Consider the following 12,769-nt stretch of genomic DNA (forward strand, 5'->3'; position numbering starts at 1 on the left):
CAATTGCTAAAAAGAAATAAAGAAAACAAGAGCTTAACGAAAAGAGGATAATTACAAAAACGTGATAAAAAGAAAATATACCTTAAGCATCTGATGTATAGTGTATATCAAAGAGGCAAAACCAATACGACTAAAAAGTTCTAGCAACACAATAATGGCAAAATAAAGTTACCAATGACAATAAAACCTGGTTCTCGCTTGTCCTTTTTGCGCTTCTAACGCTGCCTCATGGTGATAAGTCAATAACTAATGGAAAGGTAATTATAATTGGTTAGAGCACTTAGTAAGCAAAAAATTAGCGTTATTGTCTTTTTTAGATTTGTTGTTGGGTTTATATTAGAAGGTAAATTTAGGTTAAGTTTATTTTCCTTTTTTGTGAAGTTTGCATTTGCTACAAAAAATTAAAAAGATACCTACAATGCAAAATGCAGAAGATACTACCTGCATATGCCTCATCTGTACTTTAACATATTATAGTATACTGTCCTCATCAGAGTTCAAGGCAAGGTAAGCAGGAACAGGGTTTAGAATCTCTTTGGGACAGTCGTTAGTCTGGCTATTAAAAACATTGACACGATATCGTTTTAGCTTAAATAATAATTATAGTTATCGCTTTTCTTTGTCCAATTGAGCTGCCTGCGGATGAATATTCTGTAACCATGATGCGATTTATATTGGTTTTGACCGTGGTCGTCGGAATTGAAGAAATCGCGGCGAAGAGCATTGAAACATTGAGCTCCAATTTTGACCAACTTTGCCATATAAGGGTACAGTCATAAATCAAGTGGATCGGAGAAAAAAGTAACACATATTAATTCGAAGAACGCAAAATCACGATTAATTTATCATGAGAGTTAAAACAGAATCAAAATTAAAGTGAAAATCAAAATTGAAATGAATATGAAAATAAAAATGAAGATATAAATTAAAATAAAAGGAGAAACTGGAGTAAAAACTAAAATGAAAATAAAAATGGAAGTCAAGATAAAAATGAAATAGAATAATGAATAACACAGGCCAACAAAAAAAAATTTTTTTCAAAAGGCATGATATGTTAGATCGATTTAGGGGTATATCAGGGGCGCTGAGTCCGAAAATGCCATTACTTTTGCTGAATTGGCTCTAGTTTTTGAGATATTGCTTTTTCCTAAATACGCCATGAAAAGTTACAAATGTATGCTAGTGAGTAACGTAGGTTAACAAAAACTGAAGCCATGTGAAGCAGCTATTTAGTTTTGCCCAAATGTTGAGTTGTCTGGCACAAATTTCTCGCTTGTGAGGTAAATAAGACCTTAGATTAGTTTATATCATCTCCCATCAAGCACTAACATAAGCCTTAACATCAACACATAGCATAACATTCTTGATTCGGCAACAAAAATAACGTTTTACCGGGACAGAGAAGAAATGTTAATGCAATTTTTCTCTCAAGAAGATAATTTTGTGTACTGTAAAAACATCGAAGAACTTCTTTCATCTATGGGTCTACTTGAGTATAAACCAGAAGAATAGAGGTCATTCATTGACAGCTCCAAAAAAGGCTTGAAATGTGTGCTACTTCACAACGAAAATAAGTTTGCCTGTGTTCCAATTGGCCACTCAGTCGTTTTAAAGGAACACTACCAAAGTGTAAAGATGATCTTGAAGAAACTTTCTTATACTGAGCATAACTGGGAGATATGCGTTGATTTGAAAATGTTCAACTTTCTCTTAGGACAACAAGGCGGCTACACCAAGTATCCCTGCTTTATTTGTTACTAGGATAGTCGGGCCACTGATCAACGCTGGATTAAAAAGGAATGGCCCATACGAGAACAGCTTGTCCACGAAGATAAACACATTGTAAATGAACCTTTGGTCATTTGTGATCGCATCATTTCACCCACATTGCACATCAAACTGGGTTTGATGAAACAATTTGTCAAGGCTTTAGATTAGATAAAGATGGTGCTTGTTTTGATCACCTGTGCAAAGTATTTCCTGGTCTTAGTATTGAAACGCTGAAAGCAGGAATTTTTGATGGGCCACAAATACGAAAATTAATTTAATATTAAGTTTTTCCATCACATATGACTGAAGTTGAGAAGGCAGCCTGGCACTCTTTCGTTGCAGTTGTAAAAAGATTTCTTGGAAGCACAAAAGCAAGCAACTATGTGGATCTCATAGAAGTAAAGCTTACAAACTTTCAAGCTCTTGGATCAAGGATGAACATAAAAGTTCACTATCTATTTAGTCACTTGGATCGCTTCCCTGAAAACCTTGGAAATATGAGTGAGGAACAAGGTGAAAGGTTTCACCAAGATATCAAATTAATAGATGAGGATATCAAGGTAGATGTGATACTCACATGATGGCAGATTACTGCTGGTGCCTAATGCGAAGCTGTCCACAACCAGACTACAAGCGAAAGTCGTACAAGAGAATTTTCCTGCAGATGACTTTAAGCTAATTTGAGTAATTAACTAGAGTGCATCTAAGAACTTCACTAATGCACATCCTGAGATGGGTATATTTTTTCGTATGGTGTTTTGTTTTGAATACTCCGTGGCAAATAAAAAAATTGATTGCTTGTTTATTTTGTCTGTTTTTACAAATTGTCGTCTTTCTTGTGTTGGCTTAGGCATACTTGGTTTGTTATTACCAAATTACTGCTATTTATTGTTCACTTCAAGCAAGTTTTAATGTGGTATTGGAAGCTTAGTCTCACACATTGCAGTATGTTAGGAGAATCTGTTGAAAAGACGAATAAATGGGGCATTTTTTGTGTTGAATATACGGAAAAGAATAGACTTATGCAGCACCTCTTCTTTTAGTTAATCTCATTGTGTCTTTAGCTTTTGCTCATTCTTGTGGTTTTAGTGCAGATAGACTTACAACAACATTTAATATAGGCTGTTCCTTAAGATAAAATGCAACCTACGTTCAAAATTAAAAGGTACCAAAAATATCAAAATTCGCTAATATCTTAAAAACTAGAGCCAATTTGCAAAAACTAATGGCATTTTCGAGCTCAGCGCCCCTGATATACCCTAAAATCGTTCTTACCTTCCATGCCAAAATTTTTTTGTTGGCCAGTGTAATAGAATAAATAGAAATTAAGCAAAAAATTTTAACAATGTTACAAATAACGAAATGAAATTTACGGGCTATCATAGATCTGAAATGAAAAATGAACGGAAACGTCCAAAAATGTACAAATTAAATTGGACTCATTGCAGTCCATTTTTGTTCAAAAAGTTGTAAAAATTGAAACAAAATTTAATCTCAAGGCACGATTCGCTTTATTGGAGGTAGAGATTGTTGAAATGCTTTCTCGATATCTTGAAAACCAGAGCGATAAGCAACCTGCTGTGTATGACAACTTGCCTCCAATTCTATAAGTGTGGCCATTGGTTTATAGCAAATCAATCAGGATAAGATAGAACGAGCGATAAGAGGGAATTTTTGTCAATATTGCTCAGTAAATGAAAATACGCTTATTAAGTGTGAAACCATCTGATTAATAGTCGTCGTAAACTTATTTAGACGAAAGGTCAATGAGCGCATAGATCAGGGGTGGGCAACCTTTTTGAACCCGAGAGCCGCATTGGTTTTTAAATTTTTACTGACGAGCCAAGTCATAAGAACTTATGACGTCATAAATAGTTTATATCGTTTAGTTGTTCCATATCTGCATTCCTCAATCTAAAAATATCATTAAATTGTGGATAATCAACATCTTGTCGTAAATACTGGCCTAAATAAAGAAACGAAAAAGAGAGAAACGATCATAAACGGTACTCTTGGTAGCCTTTACAATTTTTTTGGAATTTTACGATTCGACTAGAAGAGCCACAAAAAACATGTCGGCGAGCCGCAGTTTGCCCACCACTGGCATAGATTGTCACTATATACGGTACCCAACGTGCAGAAACAAGCTGGAGTTGGATTTTGATTTGGATTATCGAGGTATTTTGGACGCTAACAAAGCATGAAACAGTAATTTCCAGATCAAGTAACCCTGCAAGTTTTACGCCACGGAATGATAGCCTCCGCCCTGAAAGAATACACAGCTTAAATGTGAATGTACCACGATTTTTATCACAAAGTATAGTAAAACGTCCCACTTACATCACCCAAAGCCATGGGATTGTCGAATTCTTTGGAGGTCTCGGCATTGCTGGAAGGGCTCTTTGTTGAGGAAGTGAAGTTGGGCATTGTGAAGGATGGCATGCTCACACTCGGCATACTCTTACCGGACGATCCCATGAAGATGTAGACTCCTCCGGTAATAAGAACCATCACGACAAGCACGGCAATGACTATTCCAACAATGGCACCAGCTGTTATACCTTTGCCAGTTACCGGTTCTTTTACCGTGACCGGTTGGCCCGAAGCACTAATAGCTGTTGTTGACGTTTCTGAAGTCGTGGTACGTTGGCCGAAAGAACTGATTATAGCTTCTGAAGATCCAGCTGTTGATTCTTCTGATGGTTTGGTGGTTTGCCTCGGAAGACTGGTAGTTGCTCCTAGGATAAGGTGAGCACGTTCGGTCAAAGTACAACTGTTATGGCATCATGTAATGATGCGGATTATTATATGCAACGTTGCTGTATATGAAGCTATTGTCGATAATCAGTTGCCTAAGATCCTTTTATTTTATACTCCAGTACCTTGTTTTTTATTCGTAAATTTTAGTGTATGTTGCAATGTTGCATCATATACATAACCTCTATTGAAAGGTGTAAGTTTTTCCATCTCAATGTAGTTGCATATTGATTTTGTTTACCAATAAACAAATTTAGAAATTCTTTTTGATGTTTAGTACAACAGCATATACACAACAATAGACAAGAAGACATCATTTCTGCCACAACATTTCACTTTTTCACTTACCTTGATACTTTTTACAGATGTAACCTCTTATTCCGTAGCAACTGATATCGTTCCATGTTCCATCCCATGGATACATCTCAACGCATTTCGTTCCATTCTGGCCGTTCGGTTCGTAATTTGCCCAGTTGAAGAAGTCTGCAGGGGTGCCATCTTTCCACTGCCAGATCTCTGTTTAGCAAATAGGAGGCAATGTCAGTAAGACCTTTCAGATGTTTTGTTAAAAGATACAGCCTATTTAATCTGATTATATCGTACATGTTTTCTACCACTAACGCTCTGCTTATATGGAGATTATTGTGTCATACAATAATAAAGTATCGCTTTCAGGTTAAACACTGTAGTTCGGAAGCTAATACGTGCCTCATGAGTACAATTTAGTTATAATTCATTTCGAAATGCAGCGTTAAACACACATAACTAAAGTTTTTAGATTAAGCTGACACTTAGAGTATGACTGCAGTAGAATTAATATACCGCATCGTTTACCAAATTCATTGCTAGACATCCCGATGAATAGATTGTGAGATGGGGTGGTACCAATTGCGTCAATCACAGCTTGCACCTCTTCAATATTGTGGAAACTTGCAAGGGCGGCTCCCCTTTCTTCACATTCGATGGCAGATTCGTACCAAGAACGCGATGTGGCATCAGTCGTTCCAAACTATGAAAATATTCATAGTTTTCTAAAATCTTGCTTTATTTGATATCTTTTTTTGAAAGCTTTGATTTTCAAAACAGGGAATTACACTGATGAGGTAGCAGTAGTCGCCGTACGCAAAGAACCCAGGATCACAGGTACCGGTACCAGGCACAGGAGTCGTTGGAATTGTACCAAGTGTTTGCTTGCAGACAAAGGGCAAAGATGTAGCGCAAGATACCCCGGTGCCCGTGGTGGGGACTGCAAACCAACTCCCATCCCTGGATGGAGAAAATTAGAAGATAATTCCTTGTAGCCTGTACTTGGATGCTCAAATAAGACATTTGTAAGTAAAACCAAACTTCACGGTATGAGCAAAGTGTTGAGAGTTACGATCCAAGGAATAAATAGGTAAATGGAATACAGAAGAAGAAGATTTAGAGAGATAGTTACATACAGAGTTACAGAGTTACATAAATTACAGAGTTACATACAGAGATACAGAGTTACATAAAAAAGTAATAAAAGAGCCAAGGCGGTAAAAGCAATTTTACTTATCGGACGTTTCGACTGATATTTAGACCTTACCGGTTAATCAGCACGCAACCGCTGCTGGAAGCTGTAACATCAATGCTCGGTTCACCAACAGCCCAGTTAGTGTACATGAGTGGCTCACCGTCTGTCCAAGTGAATTGAATACTGCCAATTCCATTACCAGAAGTCTGCAGAAACGTAAAATGCAATGGTGGCTTAAACGCAATCCTTCTGGATGAACAAATTAAACTGAATTAGTTTTACAAACTCGCCACTTGGATTACAAAGCTCATTCCGAGCCACATGCTGTCTCCGGATGTGACGTCACGCCAGAACAAACTTTTGATGAGGTCGTTGTCGTAAATATTAGTGACGCTCATCAAATCAGTTTCGGAGCCTTTGCAAGTATGTACCAGAAGTTAAATCAAGAAAGAGTTACAAGTTACACGAACAAGCGTTCTTTTAGCTAAGAAGGGCAAATGAGTAAAGCAAAAGCAATTACAAAATAAATCTCGATTAACAACACATAAGAACTATAAAAGGGTATAATGTTTTTCATTTTTGATTTGGTAAAGCTTCTAAAAAATCCTAGTCTTAATTTCAGTGTTGTTGCATGAATTACCTTCAGCCTGGCAAGCTTTCCTTGCATCGTACCAACTCATGGCGTGATCCATCAGTTTATAGCAAGCCTGTTCGTGTGTTGACGACAAGTATCCATTTTTGCATCCTATAGGACTCTGGGTGTTAGGAGGGGCCGGGTTCGAAGTCGATTTCCTCACGGAACAAACGAACTGGTTGTAACCGTAACAGTCGGCGTCGGCCCAGTAACCATCATTGCTAGGTGATATCACCGCGCATCCTTCCTGCGCAGAACATAAAGTGCGAAGTAACAACAGAAAAAAATCAAGTGGTTAACTGTAAATCGTTAAATTTTGTTAAATCGTTATATCGTTACATTGATACAGACGGTTTCTGTGAAACACTCACGTAAGATGCATCTGGTTCGCCAGGAGCCCAGTTGGTATAGACGACTTCTGATTGGTCAATCCACACAAACTGGCCGACGCCGGTATAACGGTCACTCAGACCAATCCAAAACGTGGATCCTTTCTCGTAGAGATAGTTGTTGAGAAAAGACTGTAACCAATGAACAGACGTTGCATGTTATTTCCAAAGGAATTTGCATATAGTGAAGGACATGTTCTTTCGAAATTCGGTTTAACCCGGCATTTGCAGCTGAAGACAATTAACTTCTTTTAAAAACATTCTGCACGCTAACCTGCTCGTATTCGTTGCCAATAGTAACGAGTTCAGCGGAGTTTTTCTTGCACCATTCCCGCGCAGTATCCCATGTATTTGTCTTGCCACCTCCAGTGACGTAGCAGTTGTTTCCGTACGGTGAAAAACCTAAAATATGGCAGTTACCACAAATATAACAACACATAACCAATCTCAGAAGTTTCACATTGCACGATGATGTGTCCATACGCAGAGAAACGTCACCTGCTGGACAGTTTCCAGTAGCCTGGGGAGTTGGATCGACTTTACTTCCTGTGGATCCCATCATCTTTTCACAAACATACCCGAACTTTCTACCGCAATTGTCGTCATTCCACAATCCGTCGTATGTTGATATGGTGACGCAACCTATGACGAAAATGATGACGCAGTTAGTCGTATTTTCAAACCGATTTCGTCGCGCGGGTTGACGACAGAGAATGAAGTTGACATAAAACAAGTTGTGCAACAATCTACCTTCGCTGTCGTAGTAGTTGTTTGGTTCTCCGGGCGACCAATTTGTGTAAACATATGGGGAACCATCTGCCCAGTGGAAAGTATTTCCGCTATCGTTCTATTGATAAAACAATGAAAACATTTGTTACGTTGTGACCAACAATTAAAAACATAATGTTAGCATTGATAAGTGCAGCTTATCGTACTTATATAAGCAACGTCACAATGTAAAGTGTTAAAGTCATCACCTTCAATCCAATCCAAAGAGCTTGCGCGTTCGTCTGATAACCTCTCGATAAGACGAAACTGTTTTCGCCAGAGCTCTGTATGGCCACCAAGTGTCCACCTTTCGTAATACAGTCGTTCTCAGCATACTGCCAGCCGTGTGTTATGTTGTCGATGAACATGTAGCATTTGTCGTCGCCGGTATCTGGCTCTTGATATCGGATCTGCATTTTCCCAGGTAAAGCTTAGCAATTAAACAATAGAAAAAAGATGGGCAGAGCAAAGAATTATTTCTTGAGTACTTCACATAATCGTGAGCTAATAAAGATGAGAACTGCCCAAGCTACTGCACTTAGGAAAAGTTGGCAGCTACCGCCTCCTGAAAATTTTAACTACGTACCCAAGTTCCATCTGTGCTGTTCCCGCAAGCCGATGGGTCCTCGTTACCTTCAGGCTGGGGAGGAGTGGGTAAAGGTTGGGGGTTTTTGCCTTTCCGGATCTTACAAATGAAATTACGGGTCATATCACAATTAAGGTTATTCCAACTGAAATTTAAAAAAATGTTTGTACGGTAATACATGGCAAGTCCTGTTCGTACCAAAGGTCTTACTCTGGGTAATGATAGTAAAGTTGACTTTCTGCGCAATTCTCAAAACCTTGAGGGTGATCGGGTTCTCCTGTGTCCCAGTTTGTAAAGTTGACAGGCGAGCCTTGATACAAATATTAGTGAAAGCTGCTACAGCTTACAGCTGGACTTTATTGCGCAGTGTAATAAACAAGATTTGTATAAAACTTTAGAACATACAGTAATAGCAAAGTAAAACTACTTATATTTCAGTGATATAAAATACTAAACAGTGCACAATTATAGAGACACAATACTGCTAAATCCTAAATATGTAATAAAATAATAAATAATAAATACTATAACTGTTAAATTATAGCAAAAGCAAACAATTTGAGCAATTTCCAATACGTGCTCATTCTCAATATCTGTAAATCTAAAGGAAAAATAGAGTGATAGATAAATTGATTGATTAAAAGTTGGAAAGCCAACTGGAAAGCGGCAAAATGTATGAACAATTCCTGAAACCTCTACCATTACATTTCTATCAACAGTGTTTGCTTTGTTAAATCCGATATCTTTATATAAGTGTTGGCTTGAAAGTCGTTAAATAAAATTATAGTTTAACGGTTTACCATCTGTCCATTGATAGACTTGATTAAGATTATTCAACCCGATCCAAAAATAAACGAAAGAGTAGTTTGTTTGCTGAAGCACAAGATTCGTAATGATGGTGATTTCTTCATCGCTGTGAATAGAGACAAGATCAGCTCCTTGAACTTGGCAGAATTCCAGGGCATCCTGCCAGTTCAGACGTTTCTCGCTCTCTTCATCCATATATTAATGAATCTGGAGGCGTAAGGCGTAAGGCGTAAGGCGTAAGGCGTAAGGCGTAAGGCGTAAGGCGTAAGGCGTAAGGCGTAAGGCGTAAGGCGTAAGGCGTAAGGCGTAAGGCGTAATACGTGTTACTTCAAGTTGAATAAATCTCTAATCAAGCCAAGTACAGATGAAACACGTCATAATCGAATGCCCAGAAGAGCCGTTTCTACTGCAAATTATCCCGAGTTGGTGAAATTGATATAACTATTTTACCATTTCTGAAGTTACTTTAACTCATTTCACAGCTTGACTTAAAGAGACTTGAGTCATACTTCCCATTTTATTACAACTGATGACGCACCTGGTAGCAATAATCGCCCCTCCAGTCCCAGGCCCATCCATTTGAGGTATCGCAAGTATTTTCAAGGCTGGTATCAATCGATTGTTTGAGGACGTCTCTTTTGTCTTCATGACCGAAGTCAAGATCTATGATGTCATTGACGGTAAAAAAATATAAATGAAAGATGATGTTCGTCGCTATTTGAATGGATGAGTCAAAGTAAGTATGTGAGTAAGTATAGAGACAAAGTAAATATGAACTTTTACGCTTAATTACCTTTCTGGGTTAGCAAAGTTTTTATTCCAGTTGCTTGAACTGAAAATAAAATGTTTTAAGCAGTTTATGACGATAACAAATGTTTGTATTTGAATGCTATAGTATAGATTAACAATTCGACCAAGTTAAGCACAGAACTCACGGTATTAATTTATACAAATGCTCATACTAGATCACCACAGAACCGTCAATAATTTTACCAGCAGCAAGTTATGAATTCGACATAGTATATAGACTGTGCAAAAGCACATTTTCTTATTCACGAAAAGAGAATGAATCATCAAAGATTTCAAAAGTTTTTCGGACTTTGTTCGACCCTATTTTAGCCCCCACAATTTTGACATGAATTCGATACAAATATTTACAACCACTAAAATTACTTAGCTACAAACAGTATTCTTCAATATTTCATTTAGCAGATCATTACGTTGCTATATTATTTACAGCAAAAATTGAGTTAACGCTTACCTTTCAAAAAGAAGAGTGTAAATAAAAATATACCACGAGAAAACATGTTTGCAACCTAAAAGTTCACCTAAAAGTTCAGTTCACTCAAAGCACATTCAAACTATTGCAAACTTCTGTCAATCGCTCACTGCTCATCTATCAAAGACAAACTCAATTCAACAGACAAACTTGCATTATCGAAGCAATTGCTTTCATTAACCACGTTTTCAAAACGCTTCGACAACTATCAACAGGTATCGAATGTCGACAGATACCTACAGGTACAATGCAATTATTTAGCATTGATCGTTTAAACAATGCAAACAGCTTGTTGTAAGTTAATTATTATTTTTTTGCAACATTTAATTGGTATTTTTTCACATATAGTCCCTTGGAGGCCAAAGGTGTGTTTGTCCTGTAATCACGTGATTCTTGTAACATGGGCAAGCTACTATCCATCGCAATTATAAGTTGATCATGAAGTTAAAGTTGTCCTTTTAAGGCACAAGTTTCAGCCCTGTTTGGTAAATAAAGTTCATGCTGTAGTGACGGACTCATGTTTCCATAAACGATTTTCGTGGTAAACAATCATACTTTCTACGTCCTCAGAAGCGTGATGCAATTTTTTTGTATTATTTTATTTTTATTTAATTAGGAACTATTTTGTGGGTTTGGTGGCCATGCCAATCTACCATATTGTAGCACAATTCTATTATTGCTATATCGCATGTTTTAAGCCCTTGGGCTTTGTCACTTTTTCCTGCTCGTTAACTGTTCGTGAGCATGTGTTTTATTGTGCTATAACTACAACGGTTAACATCCTAACTTTAGCTAACTAACTTAACTTTCGAAATGACCCATCAAACAAACTTTTAGACAAATATTATAACGAAATCTTGCATACAATAGAAACAACTGGGCCACCTTAAACAGGTTAATAAAGTTGATCGTCGTTTGTTTGTTTGCATCGTGTCATTTAGAGTAAAGCTTCTCAAACTGTAGGTCGCGATCATTGATAGAAAAACTTCAAATATTTTTATAATACCAGTAAACGCTTATCTTCATATGAGGGTTGTAGTCTTTGCTCTTTGCTAAAATAAAACTCCTCGATAATCTTCCACTGATCGAGTCCTGGAATCGAATTGTTCTGTGCGCTATTCCGGAAAACTTACATTTTAACATCTGTTGGCTCTGCTCCATCCATGCGAAACGCGGAATATAGCGTATACCCAACGGGAGTGTTTTCACAACGATGGTGTATAAAGGTATTGAACGCAAAGTATCGAAGTCGAACTGATTTGGTGGAATATATAGGAATAAGGAATAATAGAATAGAACAATATGCATATATTTCATCGATTGTGCTGTAGCTTGATAAAAGGATAAAACTCCAAAACCTCAATATCATCAATTAACAAAAACAAGCATTTAATAGAAGTAATTTTGTTGTGGTATAAACAACCGTTTATGACCAAGGTGATTATCATGATCGTCTCCCCAACATACCGCTGGCATGCTCAAGTGCTCATGGTCGTTCATATCAAATAGAGCAGTAGGCCGACAACTCCAAAAGTAAAAGAGGCCTTACCAAAGCAATAACATGTTTACCCAGGGGGGCAAATGTATCGTGTTAGGGTCTGTATCTGTGTAAAAGGGAGTAATCAGTTAGATAAATACTAACGTTTAAGCACATTTAACATAGAAACTTTTATATGGACAAGAGTTTGTTGAAAAACAAGAATTATCCAATAAGGCTTCAGCATAAGTGTTGGTATCATCACAACGTCTCCACCCAGCTTAGTTCAAACACGATTCGCAGTTGGTGCGCTTCTTGCAATCTAACAATAAAACCTTGGTTAAAAGTCGCTAATTTGTTGTAACACGAGCTTTGCAGCAAGCAGTAGAAAAAGTCAAGACTTACAAAAGCTCATTAAAGGTTCATGACAAGCTGATGAAGATGATGATGGAAAATAAAAAAAAGACTTAGTCACTTCACTCCAACCGCAGAAGAGTTCATCAAAGACAAGGCCACTTAAACAAGTTTCCTTTCGTTCGCAGGAATTGTTTGTAATGCTGTTCAGATACAATCGCCTGAGCCCACAACGGATAATTTGCATTAAGAATATGAACTGGATAAGTCTGTATTACACTGCCAGGATTTTATCGAGGTAACGGCTCCCGTAACAACCGGGTTTTCTTTTCATAAAAAACTCCAACAACAACCAGAAAAGTTTATGAAACATTAAAATTTGTTATAGCGTTTGATGAGCGGCTGCATGTTCAATAATATCATGATATAGTTTTTTGACCAAAGAAG

General features: G+C 37.4%; 1 protein-coding gene across 2 annotated transcripts; it reads right to left on the reverse strand.

Annotated features, from left to right (window-relative positions):
* Positions 1-3,237: 3,237 nt before the first annotated feature.
* Positions 3,238-10,635, reverse strand: LOC143469052 (macrophage mannose receptor 1-like). Of its 2 annotated transcripts, XM_076966603.1 has the most exons (19): positions 10,474-10,635; positions 10,006-10,044; positions 9,751-9,875; positions 9,206-9,419; positions 8,616-8,715; positions 8,406-8,550; positions 8,029-8,229; positions 7,802-7,898; positions 7,550-7,693; positions 7,326-7,453; positions 7,034-7,183; positions 6,669-6,909; positions 6,319-6,443; positions 6,101-6,234; positions 5,622-5,793; positions 5,362-5,536; positions 4,876-5,043; positions 4,111-4,508; positions 3,238-4,036 (listed from the first exon to the last, which is right to left on the reverse strand). In XM_076966603.1, the coding sequence occupies exons 4-19, from the start codon at positions 9,405-9,407 to the stop codon at positions 4,010-4,012; spliced, it is 2,607 nt and encodes an 868-aa protein (XP_076822718.1). In that variant the 5' UTR covers positions 9,408-9,419; positions 9,751-9,875; positions 10,006-10,044; positions 10,474-10,635; the 3' UTR covers positions 3,238-4,009. The 2 variants fall into 2 exon arrangements, with proteins under 2 accessions (XP_076822718.1, XP_076822719.1); XM_076966604.1 differs by having other exon boundaries at positions 10,006-10,635.
* Between the last annotated feature and the right edge of the window lie 2,134 nt (positions 10,636-12,769).

The sequence above is a fragment of the Clavelina lepadiformis genome, chromosome 8, assembly GCF_947623445.1.
Source record: "Clavelina lepadiformis chromosome 8, kaClaLepa1.1, whole genome shotgun sequence".
NCBI classification, from domain to species: domain Eukaryota; kingdom Metazoa; phylum Chordata; class Ascidiacea; order Aplousobranchia; family Clavelinidae; genus Clavelina; species Clavelina lepadiformis.